General features: G+C 38.9%; 2 protein-coding genes and 1 pseudogene across 2 annotated transcripts; 2 read left to right on the plus strand and 1 right to left on the minus strand.

Annotated features, from left to right (window-relative positions):
* Positions 1-4,333: 4,333 nt before the first annotated feature.
* On the plus strand, positions 4,334-10,998 carry LOC117477271 (annotated as a pseudogene).
* A 1,657-nt stretch (positions 10,999-12,655) lies between these two features.
* LOC117477275 (probable C-mannosyltransferase DPY19L1) lies at positions 12,656-17,497 on the minus strand. Its single transcript, XM_034123947.1, has 5 exons — positions 17,106-17,497; positions 15,813-15,914; positions 15,376-15,447; positions 13,931-14,055; positions 12,656-13,203 (listed from the first exon to the last, which is right to left on the minus strand). Exons 2-5 carry the CDS (start codon positions 15,852-15,854, stop codon positions 13,041-13,043), a joined length of 402 nt encoding a protein of 133 aa, XP_033979838.1. The 5' UTR covers positions 15,855-15,914; positions 17,106-17,497; the 3' UTR covers positions 12,656-13,040.
* A 702-nt stretch (positions 17,498-18,199) lies between these two features.
* Positions 18,200-24,652, plus strand: LOC117477270. Its single transcript, XM_034123942.1, has 6 exons — positions 18,200-18,381; positions 19,849-19,924; positions 20,897-21,176; positions 21,868-22,016; positions 22,575-22,866; positions 24,403-24,652. The coding sequence occupies exons 2-6, from the start codon at positions 19,861-19,863 to the stop codon at positions 24,575-24,577; spliced, it is 960 nt and encodes a 319-aa protein (XP_033979833.1). The 5' UTR covers positions 18,200-18,381; positions 19,849-19,860; the 3' UTR covers positions 24,578-24,652.
* The last annotated feature ends 960 nt before the right edge of the window (positions 24,653-25,612 follow it).

The following is a 25,612-nucleotide window of genomic DNA, read 5'->3' on the forward strand; positions in this document are numbered from 1 at the left end:
CCATGAACCTCACCGCACGTCACTGATATCTACATATACTGTTTCATTCAGCTTTGTACGCTTCTTTTGGTATATTGCTTTTGGTTTATGTGTGACTTCAATCTTTGGTTTAATATTATTGCTATCATAGCGTTGCTTTCGGCTGCTTACCAAAGAAAAACCTCAGATATACCAGAGTGTACGCTAGCTGCTCACCACCAAACTACCGACACACACACTTAATAACTAGCCGGTGAACACAGTGGAGCGTTGAGCAGCTGAGAGCAAGATATTTCCATCACGCGGAGACCAGTACAGAGTTTCATCAGGTGGCCAAAGGATGATGAAAAAGACAAATGTTTGCTTGCATGTATGCCATAACAACCTTGTGAGGTGATCATTTCAAAGTCCTGTATTTGCAATGTTTGTTCTGCTGCCCCAATGTGGCCAACAGTGCACTTTGTTAAAGCAACAAAACCAACCTTAATTGAACTCAATAAAGTCATTTCTGCTTCTTCTGCCAGGTGTGCTGTGATCACAAGTATCCCTGCAGGTGGTGCCGGTGCGTTTGATTGTAAGGGGATGGACGGTCGCTTCGTCAACATAGACATCCCAGGACGGGAGGAGTTCCTGAGTCTGTGTGAGGTGGAGGTGTACTGTACGGCTCTCGTCTGGATTAAGTGAAGAACTGGAGAAGTTCACAATGCAAAAGAAAACAAAAAATCACTTCTTTCCAAAATCATCTCCGAGAATGACATTGATTTCATTTGAGAATGTTTAGAGCTCTACATGCTTACATATTAGACTGTTTTGGTGCTATGTTTTGGTCACCACCTGGTCCAGGACATAATTCTATGTTATCAATACTGATATACAATAAAATCATTAGAACGTTATATTGGTCTGTCTATCGTTATTGGTCTGGATCAAAATATTTTTTTTAGGGCTGTCTGTCGATTAAAAAAGTGTGTGTGTGTGTGTGTGTGTGTGTGTGTGTGTGTGTGTGTGTGTGTGTGTGTGTGTGTGTGTGTGTGTGTGTGTGTGTGTGTGTGTGTGTGTGTGTGTGTGTGTGGAGACACTGTGATGGATCGTTGGAGCTATGTGCAGCTCAAGGCATATATCATATGCTCGAACGGGAGCTGCCTGGACGCTGCAATCATGTTGCGCGCACTATCCGTGCTGAGTGTGCTGACTTTTCGTACAATGTCCCCAGGGCCGGCCCTCGACTTTTGGGGGCCCTAAGCGAGCTTTGGCTTGGGGGCCCCCCTCACTCTAGCGCGTTCTCACTACACACAACACGGAACCAACTTTTGTCTTATGATGTTAGCATAAGCACACATATTGTAGAAATAAACACCGTGGACCTAACCTCCTCTAAGGGGGTCCTCACCTCCTCTAGGGGGGTCCGGGGGCATGCTCCCCCGGGAAGATTTTTTTTTAAATATTGAAGTTAAAAGCATCAATCTGGTGCACTTTGAGAGCAAAATTAAGAGATCTATGGATACATCTCTCAACACCAATATGAAACAGAACTATGGATACATCTCTCAACACCAATATGAAACAGAACTGTAAGCAGATTTTTCTTTATGGATATTGTCATGGCCTGGCTCTTGGCCATAACAAAAAGCGTGGGAAAGGACAAGAACATATATGAAAAATATATTTATTAACAAAAGTTTAACGTAAACCAAGAAAAACTAACACAAAGGAAAAGCCAAAAAGGCTAAGCGACGTGGCTGCTCCGCAGTCAGGTCCTCTGCGGGAGAGAGAGATCGAGACTCCGGCTCCTGCCTCTTAAATCCTCCAACAGCCGCCAGGTGTCCTCAATCAGGGCGTCACAAGCAGAGGAGAAACATTAAAGGGCCATGCACCCCACAGGAGACCTTGAAGCAGGGGTCGTCACAATATTTTACAAATCACTTAAACTGTATTCTTGTTTTGTCATATAGTATTTCATAACTGTTTTTCATTTATTCTCTCTGGCTGTCCATCTCATAATGTTCACATAGAAACTAGCTGTCAATAGGAATATCATTCAGAAGAATTATAATTTCTGTCACAAAAAGAGGTTGCACATTTAAATTCAGGTGTTGTTATGGCAACGTCAGTGGCCAAACAGCCACATTTACTGCTGCAAATACGTTCAAACATGCTGTCGACACGTAAAGCAGTGGCAACTATGCCACCATTTCAGCTGACTTTTTCTCAGAAATACTGTCACATAACATCCATATATTTCAGGGCTAGGTTGATGCTTAGCTAAGCTAACTATGAAACACTTTAACTGACAGGACTCAGGATCAACTGTGTACTGTAAGGTAGCTTCTAGCTTCATGTCGAACAGTAAGTCAACATTTCCCAGAGAGCTTTCTTTGAAATCACCAGGTAACGCTAAAAAACATTACATTTAGATTGTATGACAAAGTGTTTATTTAATATATCTGGCTAGCTATAGCTACTTGCTAACAGTTTAGCTTACCCCCGCGATTCAAAGTAACGTCAACGTAGCTGTAATTTATGCTTTGCTTACATGTTCGCATAACTTGGAAGTTTACTGACATGTACATACCTTGTTTACCTGTGGCTCTGGGGTTGTTGTGTGAGCCACCACTTGAGAATTCTCATCTTTTTTAAGAAAAACATTTCTTATGTCCATCTTCAAAAACTCTGAGTCCGACTGACAGTTTATTTTAAACATTGTCACAGCTATGAGCTCACAGGATAGGTACCTGTCATCCAATAAGACATGTTTATTTCCATTCAACTCTCAGGTTGGTCTGGTGTCTTGCCTCTGTTGCATTCACTGAACACGGGAAATTACAATCCTGCCGTCCTCTCTAGTGTCATGATGAGGTTCAGGTAAAGCACGGTTAATGTATTATATTATTACATGACTTTGAGAGTAGGCAATCTAGGCATATTAACAATATTAATTAAACATACTTATCACGGCGAGAGTGAGTTCTTTTTTTTTTTTCATTTTCTTTTTTTTTGCTAGGGGGCTCCTTAGTGGCTGCGGGGCCCTAAGCGGCCGCTTATGTCGCTTAATGGGTCGGGCCGGCTCTGAATGTCCCACTGTCTGGCTACCTGCATAAAGTCAAGTGCTCTGCGCAGTTGTCGGCGAAATGTCGCTCCTCTGTTTTCATTGAAACAGCTCCTTATATCCGTTAGCGCAGCTAGCAAGCACCAGATGCTAACAACAACAACAACACGTAAGGTGTGCCTCGCTCACGTCACACATACACACACCCAGAGCCGTATAATAATCTCTATATGGCGCTGCACACACCCTCCCGTCCTCCCGATGGCCAGTCCGGGCCTGCCGGTGAGCGTGGAAGTGTGGTCTGCCACAAGCGGGCGGCAGGAGCGGGGCTGTCAGCATCAGCTTGTAGATGGTATTTTAAACTTGATGCGCTCTGAAACTACGGGGCGCCCGAGGACAAAAAATACACATGCGTTATTCCCGTTAAAATAATTAGTGGCATTCATTATTTTTTTGCGTTAACGCGTTATTAACACGTTAACTTGACAGCCCTAATTTTTTAACATTTGACTCCTCTACATTTATTTAATGTCTTTAGTTATTTTACAGATTTGGATGAATGATGTGAAATATATTCATGTCTTAAATCTGACTTTAGTTCCACCTGGAGTAAATTCACAAGCTACCCTGCAGTATACAAAGTCATTCAAACTAGCTGCACCTTTACCAGCTTTGAGAACACTTTAATCAATCATTATAAAACATATCATATATATTATTCTGAAATGGACCAATCTGCACAATGACTACTTTTACTTTTGGTACTTTAAGTATATTTTGATGATAATACCTTGGTAATATGTTTGCATGCAGGACTTTTACTGTAACAGAGTTTTCCTACACTCTGGTATGTCTACTTTTACTTAAGTAGAAGATCCGAGTACTTTTCCCACCTCTGCACACGGCATCATATAAACATGTGTTTCTCTTGCATTTGTAGCTATGACACAATATATATAATATAATATATATATATATATATATATATATATATATATATATATATATATATATATGTCAATGTTATCAACTAAATCCTAGTAAAATGAAACTGTTGGATCAGTGCAGTTATCGCTCTGTGATTAAAGCAATGGTTGCGCAAACATGAACTCATGAATGTTTCATCAGTGTGTCCTTAGATAACTACTGGAACCTTGATCTGCTGACTGGAACTGGGTGCATGTGCATGGGAGTATACTACATGGTATTAAGTGATTGGATGCTGATCATGAATATTGATTTTGGGGGAAGATATACAAATAGCTCAGCTTTAAGGGTTATTATCTACAGACACTTCTTGAAGTTCTGAGATCAAGTAACTTCGACTCAAGTGTTATTTTGTTGGGACAAAACCTCTATTCTCACTGGGAATCAGGGTAAGCATTTCAATTCTCATTCCTAATATTTTATTTTAAAATCTTGTATGTTTCAAACATTTTGTATTAATATTAATGTTTGCAGTGGTAGAAGAAGTATGCGGCTCCTTTACTTAGGTAAAAGTACTAATACTGCAATGTAAATTACTCCATTGCAATGAAAATACTGCATTGAGAATGGTACTTAAGTAAACGTTTTTAAGTATGATATATAAAAAAAAAACTCAAAATCCAAAAAGAATTCAAATTGGAAAAGCTAGAACTGTGAAAAAAAATGTCACCCAAAAATGTATTAAACAATTAGTAAAAGAAAAAAACTGAAATTCTGGTTAATAACATGGGGAGATTTACTCCTACTGTAGGATCAAACCGGAGGTCACAAGTCTTGGTGTCGTATTAGATTCAGATCTGAGCTTCAGCTCTCACATTAGCAATGTAACAAAAACATATTTCTTTCACCTTAGAAACATTGCTAAAGAAAAAAACATTCATAAATCAAAAAGATGTTGAGAAGCTTACAGTATACTTGCCTACGTCTCAAACTGAATAGACTACTGTAATGCACTTTTCAGTGACCTCTCGTAAAAAACGACTGACAGACTTCAGCTCATCCAAAACTCTGCAGCTCTGCAGATAACCAGAACTAAGAAGAGAGAACACATTAGTCCAGTTTTAGCTGCTCTTTACTGGATTCCTGTTTACTTTAGTATTGATTTTAAGGTCCTCCTCCTGACATATAAGGCCCTAATGGGCAAGGACCAAGCTATATTGCTAACTCCCTTGTCAGCCACAAGCCGTCAAGAACACTGCGTTCCTCTGCTGCTGGTTTGTTAGAGGTTCCCAGAAACAGCCGCAAAAAGACCTTTGGTGATGCAGCTTTCGTTAATTATGCCCCAAAGCTGTCACCTGATTGTGTGTTGCACTATCCTCCTTTTAGGAGACCTATCATGCAAAATGCACTTTTTGATGTCTTTTATACATAAATATGTGTCCCAGGTGTGTCAGGGATGTTTTGTATCTTACAGACAGGTTAAGAAAAATCATGTATTCTCAGAGAAGGAATATCCCCATTGGTAATTCTTTAAAATAATATTATTTGTTCTTCTTCGTGAAAGGTATTCATCATAAAGTATACATTCAAATTGCAGCTTTCCTTTTATTAACAGTTGTATTAAATATGTTCAACTTTAACCTTTACTTCCCATTGATCAAAGACATCATGGTCTTAATGTTGAAATCGAACTATTTCAATACACTTAGATCTGATTTTCATTTCTTAAATGATGCCTTTCAGAAACAACAAAGACATGTGTTTTATGTTAAATATATTCTTTTAATGACTATCCTAGGTCTCATCCAGAATGATGAAACTCAGTGTTTTCCTTCTCATGCTCCTCATGGAGACGTGCTCTGCCTCCACTTATCGTGAGTATGAATCGTTTAAATATGACGTTTTCAATATAAATCATAACAGGGAAGTGAACGTAAGGCTGTCCGTTAGCAAGAAAAGCAGGTTTATACAAATTAAGTTCAATTGTCTAGATCAGTGGTTCCCAACCTTTTTTGTTTCGTTTACCCCTTGAGCTGGTCTCCATTCTCTAAGAGCCCCCTCACTCATCTGTGATGATGCACATACATTTTTTCTCGTTAAATCCTTTTCTAATCGTATTTAACCCAACTGCTCCTTAGTTGATAAGTCACCCTTAATACAAATGCATTCAAACTTAACCTTTACACTTATTCTAGCAACAACATCTTTTGTTAAGACTGGAGCCTTTAAAGAGACACTCTCCAAAAAAAAAAAAAAAGAGTTATGTAATGCATAAAATATTGTAATCTCACTGCCCACATTAGATATATATGTAAAGGAGGGGGGGAGGGGTAATAATTTATGGAGAGGGAAAGGGTTCTTTTAAATCAGGTGGAGAGCAAAACTGGGTAATCAAGGAGCCTACTACTAAGTTTAAAACACAATAATTTATTCAGTAAAACATAAAAACTTTACTAAGAAAACTGCTGTCTCCTTCAGTTTCTCCCAGTCTCAGGGTGTTTCTCAATCGCGAGTAAAGCTGCTTCAGAGCCACTATTTCAAGCATACTACGTCATCGAGTGCCGCCGAAGTACTGTTCCAATCTCCAGCATACTTGGAAATCTACCGAGCCCGGCGTACTCCGTTTGGAGAAATATCGAGGCTGCACATAAGTAGACTCCGCGGTCTTAAAATCCCCACAACGCTTTGCGCACGGACCAATTTCCCCAAATCTGTGGCGGAAGATGTAAGGCGGGGCCTCTCATATGATGCACACCTGCACACTTGCTAGCCTGTTCCACACTTCGTTTTCCGAATGCCAGGAAGTATTCTTGACTCGCTTCTGAAGCAAGATGCTCGGCAGACATGTGCTACCAAGCAAGCGTACTCGCGATTGAGAAACACCCTCAATGTCCGTCTGTCCTCTGCTGCTCTTCTCCTTCCATTTATAGGCAGGGCCGTTGGTGCAAATTGGCTCCAGGTGTGGTCACTCATTGTCAATCAGCATGGCAAGGCCAATCCAAACATTTCAAAATAAAAGCATGCAGCAGGAAGTTAAAACCAGTTAAAAAGGCAAACACATTTCAGAGTAAAATCACAATAAAAACACACACTTAAAACCATGCGATAATGAATCATTAAAATACATTGCCATGTGCTAGTTATTGCTATTGTGCCAATACTGTTTAAATGTAACTGTGAACACATCGCCATGTAAGAAATCCCAGCAAAGCGACACAGACAAATACAGAAAACACATTCAATCTCCAATTCATCAGCAGGTGTTCATCGTTTGGAAATAAAACACTGCATAGACATTAAAACACTGATAAACATCTTTATCAAGTTGGCAACACGCGCATTCTAAGGCAACATGCTACAAATTCAGGAAGCGTAACCCAACTCACAATGGAATAGTTTTTAATGATCACCGTTCACAGGTCTAATATAAAGTCATAATTTACTTTCTGAGAAACGTGCAGCATTTCTCTGTTTGTAATTTGTGTCTATTACTTTAGGTGTTGTGCGTTGAATATTCAGGACCATCATAAAGTTATCTGTTGGAACACTAATGTAGCTTAAACCATTTTCCAATGTGTGTATTATAATTATATATTCAACTGTCTCTTCTCTAGAAAACGTGGCGTTGCGCGGAAAAGCGACCCAGTCAAACCGTTTAGACCACGTATTTGGAGCTGCCAGCAGCGCTATTGATGGAACCGTGACAATAAGTTTGATTCTGGATCGTGCACCCACACTGATCCAGAAAGCAACCCCTGGTGGAGAGTGGACCTGCTGGAGCCCTACATCGTCACCTCCGTCATCATCTCCAACAGAGGAGACCCATGCTGTGGATTTAGGCTTCAGGGGGCACAGGTCCACATCGGCAACTCTTTAGACAACAATGGTGCAACAAACCCAGTGTAAGACCTTTCCTGCACACATTTTATTCATTTGTTTTGTGTAACTGTCTGAGCATTTTGTTTATTTTCTCCTCTCCCCTGTAAATTGCTCACCACCAGTAGGTAGATGTTTTACTTGAGTAAAAGTAAAGCACTCTACCTACTGGTGGTGAGCAAAATGTACTTAAAGTATACAAAGTAAAAGTATAAATATTGCCTCGATGTGTGTTTATGATTAAATGTACGTATGTGACATTTCTAGATATATTGAAGTATTTTACTGATTTAAATGATTTGACTGTTTTGTGACTTAAAGGTCTCCTATCATGCAAAATGCACTTGTTGATGTCTTTAGGTGTCTCCAGTGTGTCAGGGAACTCACAAAGTGTCAGAAAACAAAACCCTCTCTCTTTTCCTCCGTACGCAAATCTCTAAAAACGGGGTTACAACGGAGCTGATCCAGATTTGCGTCCGATATGACATAATATCGGAAATGTGGACCCACGGCACTATCAGAAACGTTGCTATCAGAAACAATGCCCGACGTTTTTTGGACGTAATATGGTCTTTGTTTACATTAGCAGGCATCGTTAACACTCAGAGCTAGCAGCAGCAACTCCAAAGAGGCGTGGCCAGCAGCAGCTCTAAAGGGGCGTGGCCAGCAGCAGCTCGGGTTACATTTAAAGGGCCAGACCCAGAATCAGCACTTTTGTTACAGGGCTGAAATAGAGGGGTATGAGGCATGCTATAAAAGGGTGATCTGTTTGGTATTTTGAGCAAAACACTTCAGAGACATGTTTTGTATAGATATGGCCAGTGACGTTTTTATATGTACAAAAGTGGTGGGGCACAAAAAACTTAGATGTCTATATATAAGCTTCTGCAGTGACGTGCAGTGAGGTTCATGGCTGGTGAGGCACTGGCACTGACTCTTCAGGTTTACAAATATTATATTTTGACCTAAACCAAAATATAATATTATTTTCAAAAGCTTTTTTTGTCTGATGCTTCGATTAATTTTAAACAGACAGTTCAACAAAAGGATACCCAAAAAATGTAATTTTATCATTTAAATATTGAATTGTTCTCTCTTAGTAAGATCCAAATTTCAATAAAATTGCGGTCTTACCTTGACTTGAAGATGAAGTCCATTTGCCTATCCTTCTGGACAAACATTTCTATAACTTTTTTGTAAAAGTCCTCCTAATCTTCTTGTAGTTTCAAAGGTATTCTGACTTTTCTACATCCAACTCACAGGTTTATCATTACTTTGAGAAAAAAGATTATTAATTTAACCCTTTTAGAAGGGAAGATATGGTCATTTGTTCTGGGAATGTCATTTTCGAGCCTGAGACCTGAAAAACAGGCTCAGGGCTTAACAGGTTAAGGACTGCAGGTATACAATGTAATTCTTGTTCTTCTTTCTTTCTAACTTTTGTTCCCTTTCTTTTAGGGCTGGTACAATTTCTACATTAGGTTCAGCCGTATTGTTCATTCTGACTTTCACTAATCGTGTGGAGGGACGCTATGTGACTGTGCGTATACCGGGTGATAAAAAGGTCCTTAGCCTTTGTGAGGTGGAAGTCTATGGGTACCATGCCCCAACTGGTGAGGGTTTGGGATCTTACATAAATAATGTGTGATATCCATCTAAACCAGGAACTGTCATATAAGCCAAGTGGCTGAAAAGTTAACTCAATGCAGAAGTGCCTTAAACCTGCATTCTTCCTAAAAGTCTGATTGTGTAGAAGTCTATGAAAAATTGTCCTGCAACTCACTTGATGTATTACTGCTGGAAAGAGTGTACCCATTAGTTTATGATCTCAATTGTTTGTTTCAAGTCTTCTTCAATCCAGCATGATGTTCAAGTTGTAAAATATGGTCCCATTAAAAGGAAAAAGAGCAAGGATGTACCAGCCTTTCATGTCACTTATGATTACTAAAACAGGTCTTATTTATTTCCTCTTTTCCAATAACAAATAACTATATGTTAATTATTTGTTAATATATGGTGGGGTTATCCCTTTTATGTCCTTCATCCTGACGGCAAATTAAATCAAATCTTTTGAGAGTCATGGTGAAACAGTATAATAAAAAACAATCTGCATCAGGAGTCATACATGTTATTGATTTAACCTAAATCTTTGTTTTTTTGTTGCAGAAGAGAACCTGGCCCTTCAAGGAAAAGCCACACAGTCATCAGTGTTTGAGTTTTACAATGCAAATAATGCCATTGATGGGGGTTGGGCCTCCAAGTGGGCTGAGGGTTCGTGCAGTTGCACAGCCGAGGAATTGAACCCTTGGTGGAGGCTGACTCTGCTCAAAACACACAAAGTGTTTTCTGTTAAGATAACCAACCGATATGAATACCCTGACCGACTCAATGGAGCCGAGATCCGCATTGGAGATTCTCTTGTAAACAATGGTGCTGACAATCCCAGGTAACTTAAAGCCTGTCCTATTATAATACTAATATTAAAAAGTCACTGAATTGGTATTTTGTTGGAACACGTTTGAGGAACAATTATTCAGTTTTTCTCTCTCAAGTTTACCCTGGTGCTACATTTTGGATTAAAACTCCTTACATTGCCAAGAAAACGGATTGGAGCGGGAATACCCTTCATTTATGAATGATTCCTGCAATGTGTTCTGATCTGATCACAGAAATGGACAAATACCAAGGTCGCCAAATTAAAGGCCTGATCGAGGGTCGTCAATTGTGATTCTGTGACATGATTTGAAAACGTTTATTTAAACATTACTGAAATATCAATATTGTTCATTACCCTAATTAAAAGATCTGCAACCAACATTCTAACCAAGTAAAGCGTAGAAACCTAATGACGCTTTCAGTGCATGTTGAACTTAAAATGAAAAGCCTATTACTTCAATAAACCCTTCCTGAGGTTAATGTAGTGATGTCTTCTACCAGGTTTGCTGTAATCACCAACATCCCGGCAGGTGAAACTGCTCAGTTCCAGGTTCCCAGCGGGATGGACGGCCGCTATGTTTACATAGGTATCACTGGAAGACAGGAGTGCCTGACCCTCTGTGAGGTGGAGGTGTTTGGCTCTGCACTGGATTAGCATTCAATGTAATGGATTTGCAAAGATGCTGTAATGTGTACACAAAGCATCCAAAATAAAATTTGCATCTAAAATGTCATTGTTTGCATGAAGTCAAGATTTACTGTTGGAGATTGCAACAAAAGTCTGCCTTGACTTTTGCTTTTACGGGACTTGTACACCTTTTGGGAATGTGCTTGTCTTATGTCATAAGAAAATAACTGATATCTTTTTTTCTATCAATCATTTAAGACCAGTGAAAGCAATGGTTCTGAAGGCAAGTTTTTAATTTTTTTAAATACAGACAAAATATTGTGAAAGACATCTGAAAGCTTTCTTACCCAAAGTTAGATCAGAAGATCAATCCCCATCATGTCTGTAAGAGTGGTATCTTGATAACTGAAGGGCCACAGACAATATTAAAGTTCAAGCAACTAATGTATGTCTGGAGGCCCAAACAAAGACCAGTTTCCTCTGTATGCCTGAGCCGTTTATGTGTTTTTCTGTAGAAAGTGCCCTCTCATGGGGAAAGGCTGCAATTGAATGAATCTTTTTTTTTTACAGTGGAATTTAGCTGTCAGTTGGCTGTCAGTTGGCTGTCAGCTAGCGGTCAGTTGGCTGTCAGTTGGCTTTCAGCTAGCTGTAAGCTAGCTATCACATAGCTGGGAGAGGGATACCTAAGTGAGGGCATTAGTAAATCTCGGGAAGAAAGCAATAAAACCTATTTCATTAAATATTGAATGGTCATTAATGTGCCACGAAGAAGGAACCAACGACTGCTACCATTTACATGAAATCTACTGCTACAAAAAGGTTGAGTTGACTTTTACAAAACCTACTAACTGATAGCTTTTGATCACTAATCGTTACAGCAACCCAAATACACAGCTTTAATAACAAGACTTCCTTTGGCAAAGAAATACAATAAGAAAGAAAGAGAACCTTGTTAAGGCCATACAGTTGTATTTGACAAAACGTTTGGGTATTTACAAAAAAGTTCTGACAGGGCACAGTTAGAGGCAGTCTACTTGTTTTGCCATAAAAAACACAACTCTTTCTGTCCTTTTATAACTGGATTAGGAATGAGAGTTTGCCTGTTGAAAGCTGAATGATATGCAGTTAAAATTGTATTTAAAAGCTTCCAAACATACAGTAGGAACATCATTTTCCAAATACTCTTTAAACACTGCTGGCCTCTAAAGAAACATTTCAACAACTTTTGCATAAAAATACTTACACAAAAATAAATTATGAAAATAGCGTACTACAGAAGAATCTTTCCCCAGATCAACACTGTGCAGAACAATAGAAGAAGTCAGATTTTGTCTAGTTTGCAAAGGGTATTGCTTCACAGTACAGTATGTGGACATCAAAGATTGGGCCCGCCAGACAAAATGTACTTCTTAAGCCAAAGTCAAAGAAAATAAATTCCTAACATTAAAGGTGGGGTAGGTAAGTTTGAGAAACCGGCTCGAGATACACTTTTTGTTATATTCCATAGAATGCTCTTAACATCCCGATAGCAATGAATATCTTAAGTGCTTTGACAAAAAATCCATAAAGAAATGTCATCTGAGGAAGCCGTAGTACTGTAAAAAGCACGACCAATCATTTTAGCCGGCCCGGCTAAAATAACTGGATGGCCTACCTGCCTGTCAGCCTTCCATCTGTGCACAAACTTATCTCGTGCCCTCATTGGTCATGTGCGCGTTTGTGTGTGTTGGAGGAGGGGCTCTGTAAGGAAGTGGCAGATTTTTTCCGGTTGTCGCGCACTCGAGCTGGTTTCTCCAAAATTACCTACCCCACCTTTAAGAAATAATACTGATGTATGAACAGCATGTCTTTGAAAACACCGTTTCCGAAAGTAAAGATTCTATATGACAGAACCAAGGGAACAATAAAAAGCTAGGAAACCTTTTGGCGCAATGGAAACATTGCTGGATGAAAACAATGCAGCAGTAAAGATGGTTGGCAACAGTCCACAGATACTGAGAAGTCAGGACGCAATGTCCAACCGCTCAGTGAATCAGAGTACCGCAAAGAGGGGGGGCTGTTGGGCTTCGATTAAAAAGCAGCAATGGCAGTGACTGATCAAAACCTAGTGAAATAGTAACAGGTCCTGAACTAGTCCATCTCATGGTGTTATCTGAGATCTTTGGAGACTTTGAGAACTTTGTAGATGTCGTTGGAGAAGACTGTGGTGAAGTGGGGTCGTGAGCTTCTGGACATGTGGGTGCAAAGGGGAACTTTACCAATGTTTTGGGAATCCTCAATGTCCCAGATCTCTGGCATGCTGCACCCGGGCCTGAGCGAAGAGAAAGGAAGACAAAGTTAATGAGAATTACACACTATTTGTCCTGCAATTCAAGTCAATTTAGATATTTTTAATTATTATATATAATATACATACATAACCATGTCCTAAAATGCACACATGAGTGGTTACCATCAAATACAGAACAGAGGGTGCCATGATTTAACCATACAGAAACACTCTTTTCAGCACCAGTTAAAGAGGCCCTATTGTGCTTGTAGGGGTTTCCCCTCTTCTGTAGTGTGATATATAGGTGTTTCTGCCACATTAGATGCACACAATACAACTATGAACCTGAAAGTTAGCATAATATTTCCTCTTTAGTGCAAAATAAAATAAAATACAGAGTTTAACCCCATATCGAATGCAATGTAAATACTGTTATATTATATTTTACTATATATTTTTTATTATTTTTCTAGTTCTCTTCCTGTGTTTTTAATTCTTGTTTTTATGCACCACGACACCAAGTCAAATTCCTCATACGTGTAAACCTACCTGGTATTAAACCTATTTCTGATTCTGAAATATTATCTTCTGTGATTGTAATGGTTGTTGAGTGTCTGAACACTAAATATTATTCCTTGTTGATGTTGCAGGAAAGATTCCAGACTTTATCTTGCAATACAGTGTTATCATATTATAAAATAAAATGTGACAGAAAACAGGTTGAAAAGTCCCCCCTTCCTGTGAGAAGGCTCTGGTGGTGTGGAGGTACCTGTTCTCCGGGTGCACCAGGAATCCTCCAGGACGAAGAAGTCCACCCCCAGCGTCATCAGGTTCCCCTTCACTGTGTCTGCAGACATGCGGCTGTACATGGAGTACACCAGCTTGGTTCTCTCCCTGCGAGGAGCACAATTAAACATTGATACGGTGCACAAGTTGGAGAACAACTACATGCAAAGTAAAGCAGTACAGAGGTGTAAGTCAATTGTGAAGTCACTTTGTTACCAGTCAAAGTGCTGCATTTAAAATCGTGCTTCAGTAAAGGTGCAAAAGTAAAATGACTATTTACTGTAAGCGTATTGGCCCATTTCTGAATAATATATATATTAAATTACTGTATTAATTTCTGAATGGTCAGTAGATCAATTTGCATCAAATTAAGTCATCATCTGTTTATTTAAAAAATAGCAAAAATAATAATAGTGAATACAAAACGTTTAACAAAAGATTTGTAGCAATGTGGTGTATCTTTAGTATCCTTTGGTTGAAAGTGTTTTTTCCTTCATCGTTTAACCCTCCTGTTGTCTTCGGGTCAAATCTGACCGATTTACTACTTTCATCAATCATAACTTTTTTGTTTTACATTCGATTGCATTAAGGCTTTATGATATCCTTCAAAGTAGACATTTGAACATATAAAATTGCTGATTACCACTTTCATTGAATTTTGGATGATTTAGTCAACTTTGTAACACCCATGGTGTTCCCGGTCAAAAATGACCGCCATAAAGAAAAGGAATTAGTAACCATCCGTATCAGATAAAACACACACACAAACACCCACACACACACACATACTCTAGATGTGTCCCCCCCCCTTATGTGCCCATCCTCACACACAAACACACGGAACAATTTGACACATTTCCCGCTCTTATGTGCCCATCCCCCCACATGGATCACACCCGGCACACGCAATACATGTTCAGTGTCTATTCTTTGTATATTTACTGCAGTTTTTCATGTATACCAGTAGTCTGATACAATATATACAGTTTGAAAGGGTGTTAAATTAAATCTGGTGATGATTAATGTTTTTTGTGTTAATGTAATAGCAGCTAAAACAGGACCGGTCAAATTTGACCGCGAACACCAAAGTAAGGGGGGAAACGAAGACAATAGGAGGGTTAAATCAGGGGTGTCCAAACTTTTTTATTTTTTTGTTGGTGCAAAAAAGGCTTTAAACTGCACCTTGTGTATGAAAAGTGCACAAATAAAACTCCAATCAGAGCATACTGGGCTCTGGTTTCAGACAGAGGGTGAAAAGAGGTGCTGCAGCACAGGCAGTATGAGAAAAATAAAGAGCTTTCTGAAAATTAAAGCATGGAGACATGTCACAGTAGAGACACTAAATACAAATATGAACCTGAGAATTAGCACAATTGATCAAGGACCAAATGATTGCAACTTAAGCATTTCAATTCTCATTACACTTACACTCCAGGCGATGACAGCGACCACCAGCATGTCGATGGGCAGCAGCAAAGTTTTAAGGTATTTTAAAGGGGTCTGAGGGACGGAGAGACACCGTAAGTTAAGACATCTCAAAATCTTGAATGTACACTGCACAGTCACAACATGCAAACACAACATGAGCAGGGTCCAGTTTGTAAGAGAGTTGAAATCAAAATGAGCTGCCAGGTTTCTATTTCCTTTGCAATTCAAAGCACAGATCTGGTTCCCTGTGCTCTGATGCCTGCTGGAACATATCAGACTCGTTGATATAAAATAGCAGGTTTATTCTGATACAAATAAATGTTAATAAACCAATCCACCTCAGATTTATCTCAGAGAACACTTTAGCACACAAAGTCACAAGGAGGATTATTTGTTAATCTTGTGGAGGGCCAGATTTTGGTAAAAACAAACTTTACCTCTAACTCCATGAAGTCAAACTCTGCAGCACACGTGTACATCAGAGTGTGGAAGTCTTTGTAGCTCGTGAACGTAGACTATATCAGTCCACTGATGTGCGCCTGGAAGAGACAGAAAAAAGAGACATATTAGACATGTTTTAGTATTATTTCATTAACAAAAAACGTTCTTTCATGATTTTAAATGTGTGAATGCATTTGAAATTGTTGTTGATTTAATTCCAACATTTTCTGATGTCAGCATGAAACTATAAGACACTTCATATTAAGCTGTTGGCTCTCAGAAAGCCCTTGCAAAAACAGGGCTAAAAAAGTGCAAATTGAGCAAAATGAGGCATGGCTAAAATGCATGATCTGTTTGGTATTTTGAGAAAAAAAATGTATAAATATGCCTTATATAGGTATGGTCCTACACTATATTATTATAATATAGCATGATCGGTCCACTTTAACTACTCCTAGATGTATTTTGGTGAAATTTGCTCCAGCCCAGTCTCATAAGATATGAAATACCAAGGCTTCGTCATGTCCTCTACCAATGCTCGAGGCACCCTTTAGTAGGGGACACATTGGGTTTTCAATGAACTGCGCCAATTAGACGCTCAGAGCAAGTGCTGGTGGTGACGCAGAATAAGGGTGGAAAAAACAACACAGGACTTTTACCCAAGAGACTGCGATTTGTGTCCCATGTGAAACTCAACATGTTGTTGTCATTGCATTTTTTACTGTTTAATCTTACACACCAGGGTTTAATGCAACTGTAGTGTAGGGTCATAGTTTGATGTGTCCTCACAAATTGTCAAACCCCTCAACACAACTGCCATTTTCATCAGTCTCAGCTGTCTTTGTGTTGAGTGTATATCTATATATACTGTTTCATTCAGCTTTTTACGCTTCTTTTGGTATATTGCTTTTGGTTTATGTGTAACTTCAATTTTTGGTTTAATATTATTGCTATCATAGCGTTGCTTTCGGCTGCTTACCAAAGAAAAACCTCAGATATACCAGAGTGTACGCTAGCTGCTCACCACCAAACTACAGACACACACACTTAATAACTAGCCAGTGAACACAGTGGAGCGTTGAGCAGCTGAGAGCAAGATATTTCCATCACGCGGAGACCAGTACAGAGTTCATCAGGTGGCCAAAGGATGATGAAAAAGACAAATGTTTGCTTGCATGTTTGCCATAACAACCTTGTGAGGTGATCATTTCAAAGTCCTGTATTTGCAATGTTTGTTCTGCTGCCCCAATGTGGCCGACAGTGCACTTTGTTAAAGCAACAAAACCAACCTTAATTGAACTCAATAAAGTCATTTCTGCTTCTTCTGCCAGGTGTGCTGTGATCACAAGTATCCCTGCAGGTGGTGCCGGTGCGTTTGATTGTAAGGGGATGGACGGCCGCTTCGTCAACATAGTCATCCCAGGACGGAAGGAGTTGCTGAGTCTGTGTGAGGTGGAGGTGCACTGTACGGCTCTCGTCTGGATTAAGTGAAGAACTGGAGAAGTTCACAATGCAAAAGAAAACAAAAAATCACTTCTTTCCAAAATCATCTCCTAGAATGACATTGATTTCATTTGAGAATGTTTAGAGCTCTACTTGCTTACATATTTGACTGTTTTGGGTCACCACCTGGTCCAGGACATAATTCTATGTTATCAATACTGATATACAATAAAATCATTAGAACGTTATATTGGTCTGTCTATCGTTATTGGTCTGGATCAAAATATTTTTTTACATTTATGTAATGCCTTTAGTTATTTTACAGATTTGGATTAATGATGTGAAATATAATCAAGTGTTAAATCAGACTTTAGTTCCACCTGGAGTAAATTCACAAGCTACCCTGCAGTATACAAAGTCATTCAAACTAGCTGCACCTTTACCAGCTTTGATAACACTTTAATGATCAATCATTATAAAACATATCATATATATTATTCTGAAATGGACCAATCTGCACAATGACTACTTTTACTGTCGCTACTTTAAGTATATTTTGATGATAATACTTTGGTTAATATGTTTGCATGCAGGACTTTTACTGTAACAGAGTTTTCCTACACTCTGGTACGTCTACTTTTACTTAAGTAGAAGATCCGAGTACTTTTCCCACCTCTGCACACGGCATCATATAAACATGTGTTTATCTTGCATTTGTAGCTATGACACAATATATATATAATATATAATATATATATATGTCAATGTTATCAACTAAATCCTAGTAAAATGAAACTGTTGGATCAGTGCAGTTATCGCTCTGTGATTAAAGCAATGGTTGCGCAAACCTGAATTTACGGGAATGTTTCATCAGTGTGTGCTTAGATAACTACTGGAACCTTGATCTGCTGACTGGAACTGGGTTCATGTGCATGGGAGTATACTACATGGTATTAAGTGATTGGATGCTGATCATGAATATTGATTGGGGGAAGATATCATACAAATAGCTCAGCTTTAAGGGTTATTATCTACAGACACTTCTTGAAGTTCTGAGATCAAGTAACTTCGGCTCAGAGTTATTTTGTTGGGACAAAACCTCTATTCTCACTGGGAATCAGGGTAAGCATTTCAATTCTCATTCCTAATATTTTATTTTAAAATCTTGTATGTTTCAAACATTTTGTATTAATATTAATGTTTGCAGTGGTAGAAGAAGTATTCGGCTCCTTTACTTAGGTAAAAGTACTAATACTGCAAGGAAAATACTGCATTGCAATGAAAATACTGCATTGAGAATGGTACTGAAGTAAACGTTTTTAAGTATGATATATAAAAAAAAAACTCAAAATCCAAAAAGAATTCAAATTGGAAAAGCTCGAACTGTGAAAAACGTTTACACCCAAAAATGTATTAAACAATTAGTAAAAGAAAAAACAGAAATTCTGGTTAATAACATGGGGAGATTTACTCCTACTGTAGGATCAAACCGGAGGTCACAAGTCTTGGTGTCGTATTAGATTCAGATCTGAGCTTCAGCTCTCACATTAGCAATGTAACAAAAACATATTTCTTTCACCTTAGAAACATTGCTAAAGAATTGAAACATTCATAAATCAAAAAGATGTTGAGAAGCTTATACTTGCCTTCGTCTCAAACTGGATAGACTACTGTAATGCACTTTTCAGTGACCTCCCATAAAAAACGACTGACAGACTTCAGCTCATCCAAAACTCTGCAGCTCTGCGGATAACCAGAACTAAGAAGAGAGAACACATTAGTCCAGTTTTAGAAGCTCTTTACTGGCTTCCTGTTTACTTTAGTATTGATTTTAAGGTCCTCCTCCTGACATATAAGGCCCTAATGGGCAAGGACCAAGCTATGTTGCTAACTCCCTTGTCAGCCACAAGCCGTCAAGAACACTGCGTTCCTCTGCTGCTGGTTTGTTAGAGGTTCCCAGAAACAGCCGCAAAAATACCTGGAGACATCAGGGATGCCTGCTCAGTGGAAGTCTTTGAAAAAAAAACTCAAAACATATTTGTTCAATTGAGCCTTTTAGGAAGCAAACTCCTGCTCTCTGCTGCACTTTCTCAATGCACTCTGATGCATTTTGACCTGTCACCTGATTGTGTGTTGCACTATCCTCCTTTTAAAGGGGACCTTTCATGCAAAATGCACTTTCTGATGTCTTTTATACATAAATATGTGTCAGGGATGTTTTGTATCTTACAGACAGGTTATGAAAAATCATGTATTCTCAGAGAAGGAATATCCAATCAAAGTCAAGGATTTAACCAAGCTCTTCCCCATTGTTGATTCTTTAAAATAATAGTATTTGTTCTTCTTCGTGAAAGGACTTCATAAAGTATACATTCAAATTGCAGCTTTGATTTTATTAATAGTTGTATTAAATATGTTCAACTTGAACCTTTACTTCCCATTGGTCAAAGACATAAGGGGCGGGATCATGGTCTTAATGTTGAAATCTAACTATTTCAATACACTTAGATCTGATTTTCATTTCTTAAATGATGCCTTTCAGAAATAACAAAGAAATGTGTTTTATGTTAAATATATTGACTATCCTAGGTCTCATCCAGAATGATGAAACTCAGTGTCTTCCTTCTCATGCTCCTCATGGAGACGTGCTCTGCCTCCACTTATCGTGAGTATGAATCGTTTATATATGACGTTTTCACTATAAAACATAACAGGGAAGTGAATGTAAGGCTGTCCGTTAGCAAGAAAAGCAGGTTTATACAAATTAAGTTCAATTGTCTAGATCAGTGGTTCCCAACCTTTTTTGTCTCGTTTACCCCTTGAGCTGGTCTCCATTCTCTAAGAGCCCCCTCACTCATCTGTGATGATTCGTCTACATTTTTTCTTTTAAAATCTTTTTCTAATCGTATTTAACCAAACTGCTCCTTAGTTGATAAGTCACCCTTAATACAAATGCATTTAAACCTTTACACTTATTCTAGCAGTTTCAACATCTTTTGTTAAGACTAGAGCTTTTAAAGAGACACGCGACCTTGCTTATCTTTCGTAAACTTTGACAACCCCTGGTTGGGAACCACTGGTCTAGATTATAGGTTTAGCTCCAAAAGAAAACAGTTATGTAATGCATAAAATATTGTAATCTCACTGCCACTCAGATATATACTGTATGTTTTGCTGCTCCAATAATAGTTATTGTGGTAATACTGTTTAAATGTAACTGTAAACACATCATTGTAAGAAATCCCAGCGAAGCGACACAAACCAATACAGAAAACACATTCAATCTCCAATTCATCAGCACGTGTTCAGTGTTTGGAAATAAAACACTGCATAGACATTAAAACACTGAGAAACATATTTTGGCAACACGTGCATGCTGAGGCAACAAAGCGTAACCCAACTCAATGGAATAGTTTGTAATGATCACCGTTCACAGATCTAATATCAAGTCATCATTTACTTTCAGAGAAACGTGCAGCATTTCTCTGTTTGTAATTTGTGTTTTTTCTATTTTCTGTTTTCTTTAGTTGTTGTGTGTTGAATATTCAGGACCAGTTATCAGTTGGAACACTAATGTAGCTTAAACCATTTTCCAATCTGTGTATTATAATTTTATATTCAACTGTCTCTTTTCTAGAAAACGTGGCGTTGCGCGGAAAAGCGACCCAGGCAGGCCGTTATCAATTTGGATTTGCCAGCAACGCTATTGATGGAAACCGAGACAATAAGTTCTTGTCTGGATCGTGCAGCCACACTGATACAGAAAGAGACCCCTGGTGGAGAGTGGACCTGCGGGAGCCCTACATCGTCACCTCCATCATCATCTCCAACAGAGGAGACAGCTATCCAGAAAGGCTTCAGGGGGCACAGGTCCACATCGGCAACTCTTTAGACAACGATGGTTCATCAAACCCAGTGTAAGACATTTCCTGCACACATTTTATTCATTTGTTTTGTGTAACTGAGCATTTTGTTTATTTTCTCCTCTCCCCTGTTAATTGCTCACGACCAGTAGACAGAGGTGTATTAAAATGCTTTACTCGAGTAAAAGTACAGATACCCTAGTTTCAAAATATTTTATTACAAGGAAAATTCCTGCATTCAAAAAATGTTTCTTAAGTAAAAGTACAAAAGTAGTATCAGCAAAATGTACTTAATGATTAAATGTACATATGTATGTGACATTTCTAGATATATGCATGCAATACGAAGCATTTTGCAAGTTTAATTGTATTTATATGATTTGACTGTTTTGTGACTTAAAGAGTTAGTCCCCTAGTTTAATTGTTAGAGATACATTTAGTTCAAAGTAGCTAAAGCTGTTAAATGAATGTACTGGAATAAAATTACATTATTTCCGTCTTGAAATGTAGAGGAATAGGAGTAGAAAGTAGAATTAAATGGAAATACTCAAGTTATAATAATAATAAATATAGGCAATGCTTAAGTGCGTTAAACTTGCATCGTCTTTAATATCTGATTGCAAAAAGGAGTCAGATTGTATAGAAGTCTATAATGAAATTACCAGTTACCTTTTATCTAACTGTTGAAGCCTCAGGGGTATAACATGTTCTTCTTTCTTTCTCACTTTTGTTCTCTTTCTTTTAGGGTTGGTACAATTTCTACAATAATGGCATTTTACACTATGAATTTCCCTGATCGTGTGGAGGGACGCTATGTGAGTGTGCATATACCGGGTGAAGGAAAGTTCCTTACCCTCTGTGAGGTGGAAGTCTACGGGTACCGTGCCCCAACTGGTGAGGGTTTGGGATCTTACATAAATAATGTGTGATATCCATCTAAACAAGGAACTGTCATATAAGCCAAGTGGCTGAAAAGTTAACTCAATGCAGAAGTGCCTTAAACCTGCATTCTTTCTAAAAGTCTGATTGTGTCGAAGTCTATGAAAAATTGTCCTGCAACTCACTTGATGTATTACTGCTGGAAAGAGTGTACCCATTAGTTTATGATCTCAATTGTTTGTTTCAAGTCTTCTTCAATCCAGCATGATGTTCAAGTTGTAAAATATGGTCCCATTAAAAGGAAAAAGAGCAAGGATGTACCAGCCTTTCATGTCACTTATGATTACTACAACAGGTCTTATTTATTTCCTCTTTTCCAATAACAAATAACTATATGTTAATTATTTGTTAATATATGGTGGGGTTATCCCTTTTATGTCCTTCATCCTGACGGCAAATTAAATCAAATCTTTTGAGAGTCATGGTGAAACAGTATAATAAAAAACAATCTGCATCAGGAGTCATACATGTTATTGATTTAACCTAAATCTTTGTTTTGTTTTTTTGTTGCAGAAGAGAACCTGGCCCTTCAAGGAAAAGCCACACAGTCATCACTGTTTTGGTATTACATTGCAAATTATGCCATTGATGGGAGTCGGCACTCCAAGTTCAATTATAGTGTGAACCAGGTGTCCTGCAGTGTCACAGCCAATGAATTGGACCCCTGGTGGAGGCTGACTCTGCTCAAAACACACAAAGTGTTTTCTGTTAAGATAACCAACCGATTTGAATACCCCGCACGAATCAATGGAGCCGAGATCCGCATTGGAGATTCTCTTGGAAACAATGGTGCTGACAATCCCAGGTAATTTACAGCCTGTCCTATTACAATACTAATATTAAAAAGTCACTAAATTGGTATTTTGTTGGAACACGTTATTCAGTTTTTCTCTCTCAAGTTTACCCTGGTGCTACATTTTGGATTAAAAATCCTTACATTGCCAAGAAAACGGATTGGAGCGGGAATACCCTTCATTTATGAATGATTCCTGCAATGTGTTCTGATCTGATCACAGAAATGGACAAATACCAAGATCGCCAAATTAAAGGCCTGATCGAGGGTCGTCAATTGTGATTCTGTGACATGATTTGAAAACATTTATTTAAACATTACTGAAATATAAATATTGTTCATTATCAAGCCCTAATTAAAGATCTACATCCAACATTCTAACCAAGTAAAGGGTAGAAACTAGGGCTGTCAAGTTAACGCGTTAATAATGCGTTAACGCAAAAAAAAATGAACGCCACTAATTATTTTAACGCGATTAACGCATGTGTATTTGTTGTCTTCGGCCGCCCCGCCCCGTAGTTTCAGAGCGCATCGAGTTTAAAATACCATCTACAAGCTGATGCTGACAGCCCTGCTCCTGCCGCCCGCTTGTGGCAGACCACACACCACGCTCACCGGCAAGCCCGGACTGGCCATCGGGAGGACCGGGAGGGTGTGTGTATGTGTGGGGCGAGCGAGGCACACCTTACGTGTTATTGTTGTTGTTAGCATCTGGTGCTAGCTAGCTGCGCTAATGGATATAAGGAGCTGTTTCAATGAAAACAGAGGAGCGACATTTCGCCGACAACTGCGCCGAGCACTTGACTTTATGCAGGTAGCCAGACAGTGGGACATTGTACGAAAAGTCAGCACACTCAGCACGGATAGTGCGCGCAACATGGTTGCAGCGTCCAGGCTCCCGTTCAAGCATATATGCCTTGAGCTGCACATAGCTCCAATGATCCATCACAGTGTCTCTCCACACACACACACACACACACACACACACACACACACACACACACACACACACACACACACACACACACACACACACACACACACACACACACACACACACACACACACACACACACACACACACACACACACACACACACACACACTTGTATTGTATTATTGTATGAGAGAGGTTCCAGGTTGAATTGAGGCGAATATTTGTAATGTTCAGAGGTTGTTGTGTTTAATATTCATGAGGATATTTGTCATTGTTCAAATGATAATAAACAAACATATAAAGCATATTTGTCCACTCATATGTTGATAAGAGTATTAAAAACTTGAAAAATATCCCTCTAAGGTACATTTAGAACAGATAAAATATGTGCGATTAATTTGCGATTAATCGCGATTAACTATGGACAATCATGCGATTAATCGCGATTAAATATTTTAATCGACTGACAGCCCTAGTAGAAACCTAATGATGCTTTCAGTGTATGTAAATGTATGTAATATGTATATTGAACTCAAAGCCGTGGTGAAAATGAAAAGCCTATTACTTCAATAAACCCTTCCTGAGGTTAATGTAGTGATTTCTTCTACCAGGTTTGCTGTAATCACCAGCATCCCGGCAGGTGAAACTGCTGAGTTCGAGGTTGCCGACGGGATGGACGGCCACTATGTTTACATAGGTATCCCTGGAAGAAAGGAGTACCTGACCCTCTGTGAGGTGGAGGTGTTTGGCTCTGCACTGGATTCGCAAATATGCTATAATGTGTAGACAAAGCATCCAAAATAAAATGTGGATCTTAAATGTCATTGTTTGCATGACGTCAAGATTTACTGGTGGAGATTGCAACAAAAGTCTGCCTTGACTTTTACTTTTACACTGGACTTGTACACCTTCTGGTAATGTGCTTGTCTTATGTCATAAGAAAATAACAGATTTTTTTTTCTTCTATCAATCATTTGAGACCAGTGAAAGCAATGGTTCTGAAGGCAAGTTTTTACATTTTTTAAAATACAGACAAATATTATAAAAGACATCTATAAGCTTTCTTGCCCAAAGTTAGATCAGAAGATCAATCCCCATCATGTCTGTAAGAGTGGTATCTTGATAACTGAAGGGCCACAGACAATATTAAAGTTCAAACAACTAATGTATGTCTGGAGGCCCAAACAAAGACCAGTTTCCTCTGTATGCCTGAGCCGTGTATGTGTTTTTCTGTAGAAAGCATTAATATCAAGACTTCCTTTGGCAAAAAATACAATAAGAAAGAAAGATAACCTTTTAAAGGACGTACTCTTTCAGTCGGTTGGCTGTCAGCTACCTGTAGGTGGCTGTCGGTTAGCTGTCAGTTGGCTGTCAGTTGGCTGTCAGTTGGCTGTCAGCTAGCTTTCAGTTGGCTGTCAGTTGGCTGTCAACTAGCTGTCAGTTGGCTGTCAGTTGGCTGTCAGTTGGCTTTCAGTTGGCTCTCAGTTGGCTGTCAGTTGGCTGTCAACTGGCTGTCAGTTGGCTGTCAGCTAGCTGTCAGTTGGCTTTCAGCTAGCGGTCAGTCTGTATTTCTTCAAGCACCACAAGATTCAGAGTTTATAAAGTAAGTACACAGTAAAAGTACTAGTACTTGTGGGGGTAGTTTCACTAGTACTGAGTCCAACAGGATCAATAGCCACGTTCACAGCAAGTACTTTGCCGTACTTAGTGCCGGCACTTAGTGCCCCAGCACTTAGTGCCCCGGCACTTATTACCCCAGGGCACTTAGTACAGATCACGTTCACACCGGAATAAGTTCCCTGAGGGAAGATTACTCAAATG

This window comes from Trematomus bernacchii, unplaced genomic scaffold (assembly GCF_902827165.1).
Source record: "Trematomus bernacchii unplaced genomic scaffold, fTreBer1.1, whole genome shotgun sequence".
Lineage (NCBI taxonomy): Eukaryota > Metazoa > Chordata > Actinopteri > Perciformes > Nototheniidae > Trematomus > Trematomus bernacchii.

Excerpts from the sequence above, each read along its gene's own strand:
- LOC117477275 (XM_034123947.1), bottom strand. The coding sequence starts at position 15,854 with ATGTACACGTGTGCTGCAGAGTTTGACTTCATGGAGTTAGAG. Across the intron at positions 15,448-15,812 it reads TTGACTTCATGGAGTTAGAG|ACCCCTTTAAAATACCTTAA; the intron begins GTAAAGTTTGTT and ends TCCGTCCCTCAG. Across the intron at positions 13,204-13,930 it reads CTGGTGCACCCGGAGAACAG|GCCCGGGTGCAGCATGCCAG; the intron begins GTACCTCCACAC and ends CTCTTCGCTCAG.
- LOC117477270 (XM_034123942.1), top strand. The coding sequence starts at position 19,861 with ATGATGAAACTCAGTGTCTTCCTTCTCATGCTCCTCATGGAGACGTGC. Across the intron at positions 19,925-20,896 it reads GTGCTCTGCCTCCACTTATC|AAAACGTGGCGTTGCGCGGA; the intron begins GTGAGTATGAAT and ends TCTCTTTTCTAG. Across the intron at positions 22,017-22,574 it reads CGGGTACCGTGCCCCAACTG|AAGAGAACCTGGCCCTTCAA; the intron begins GTGAGGGTTTGG and ends TTTTTGTTGCAG.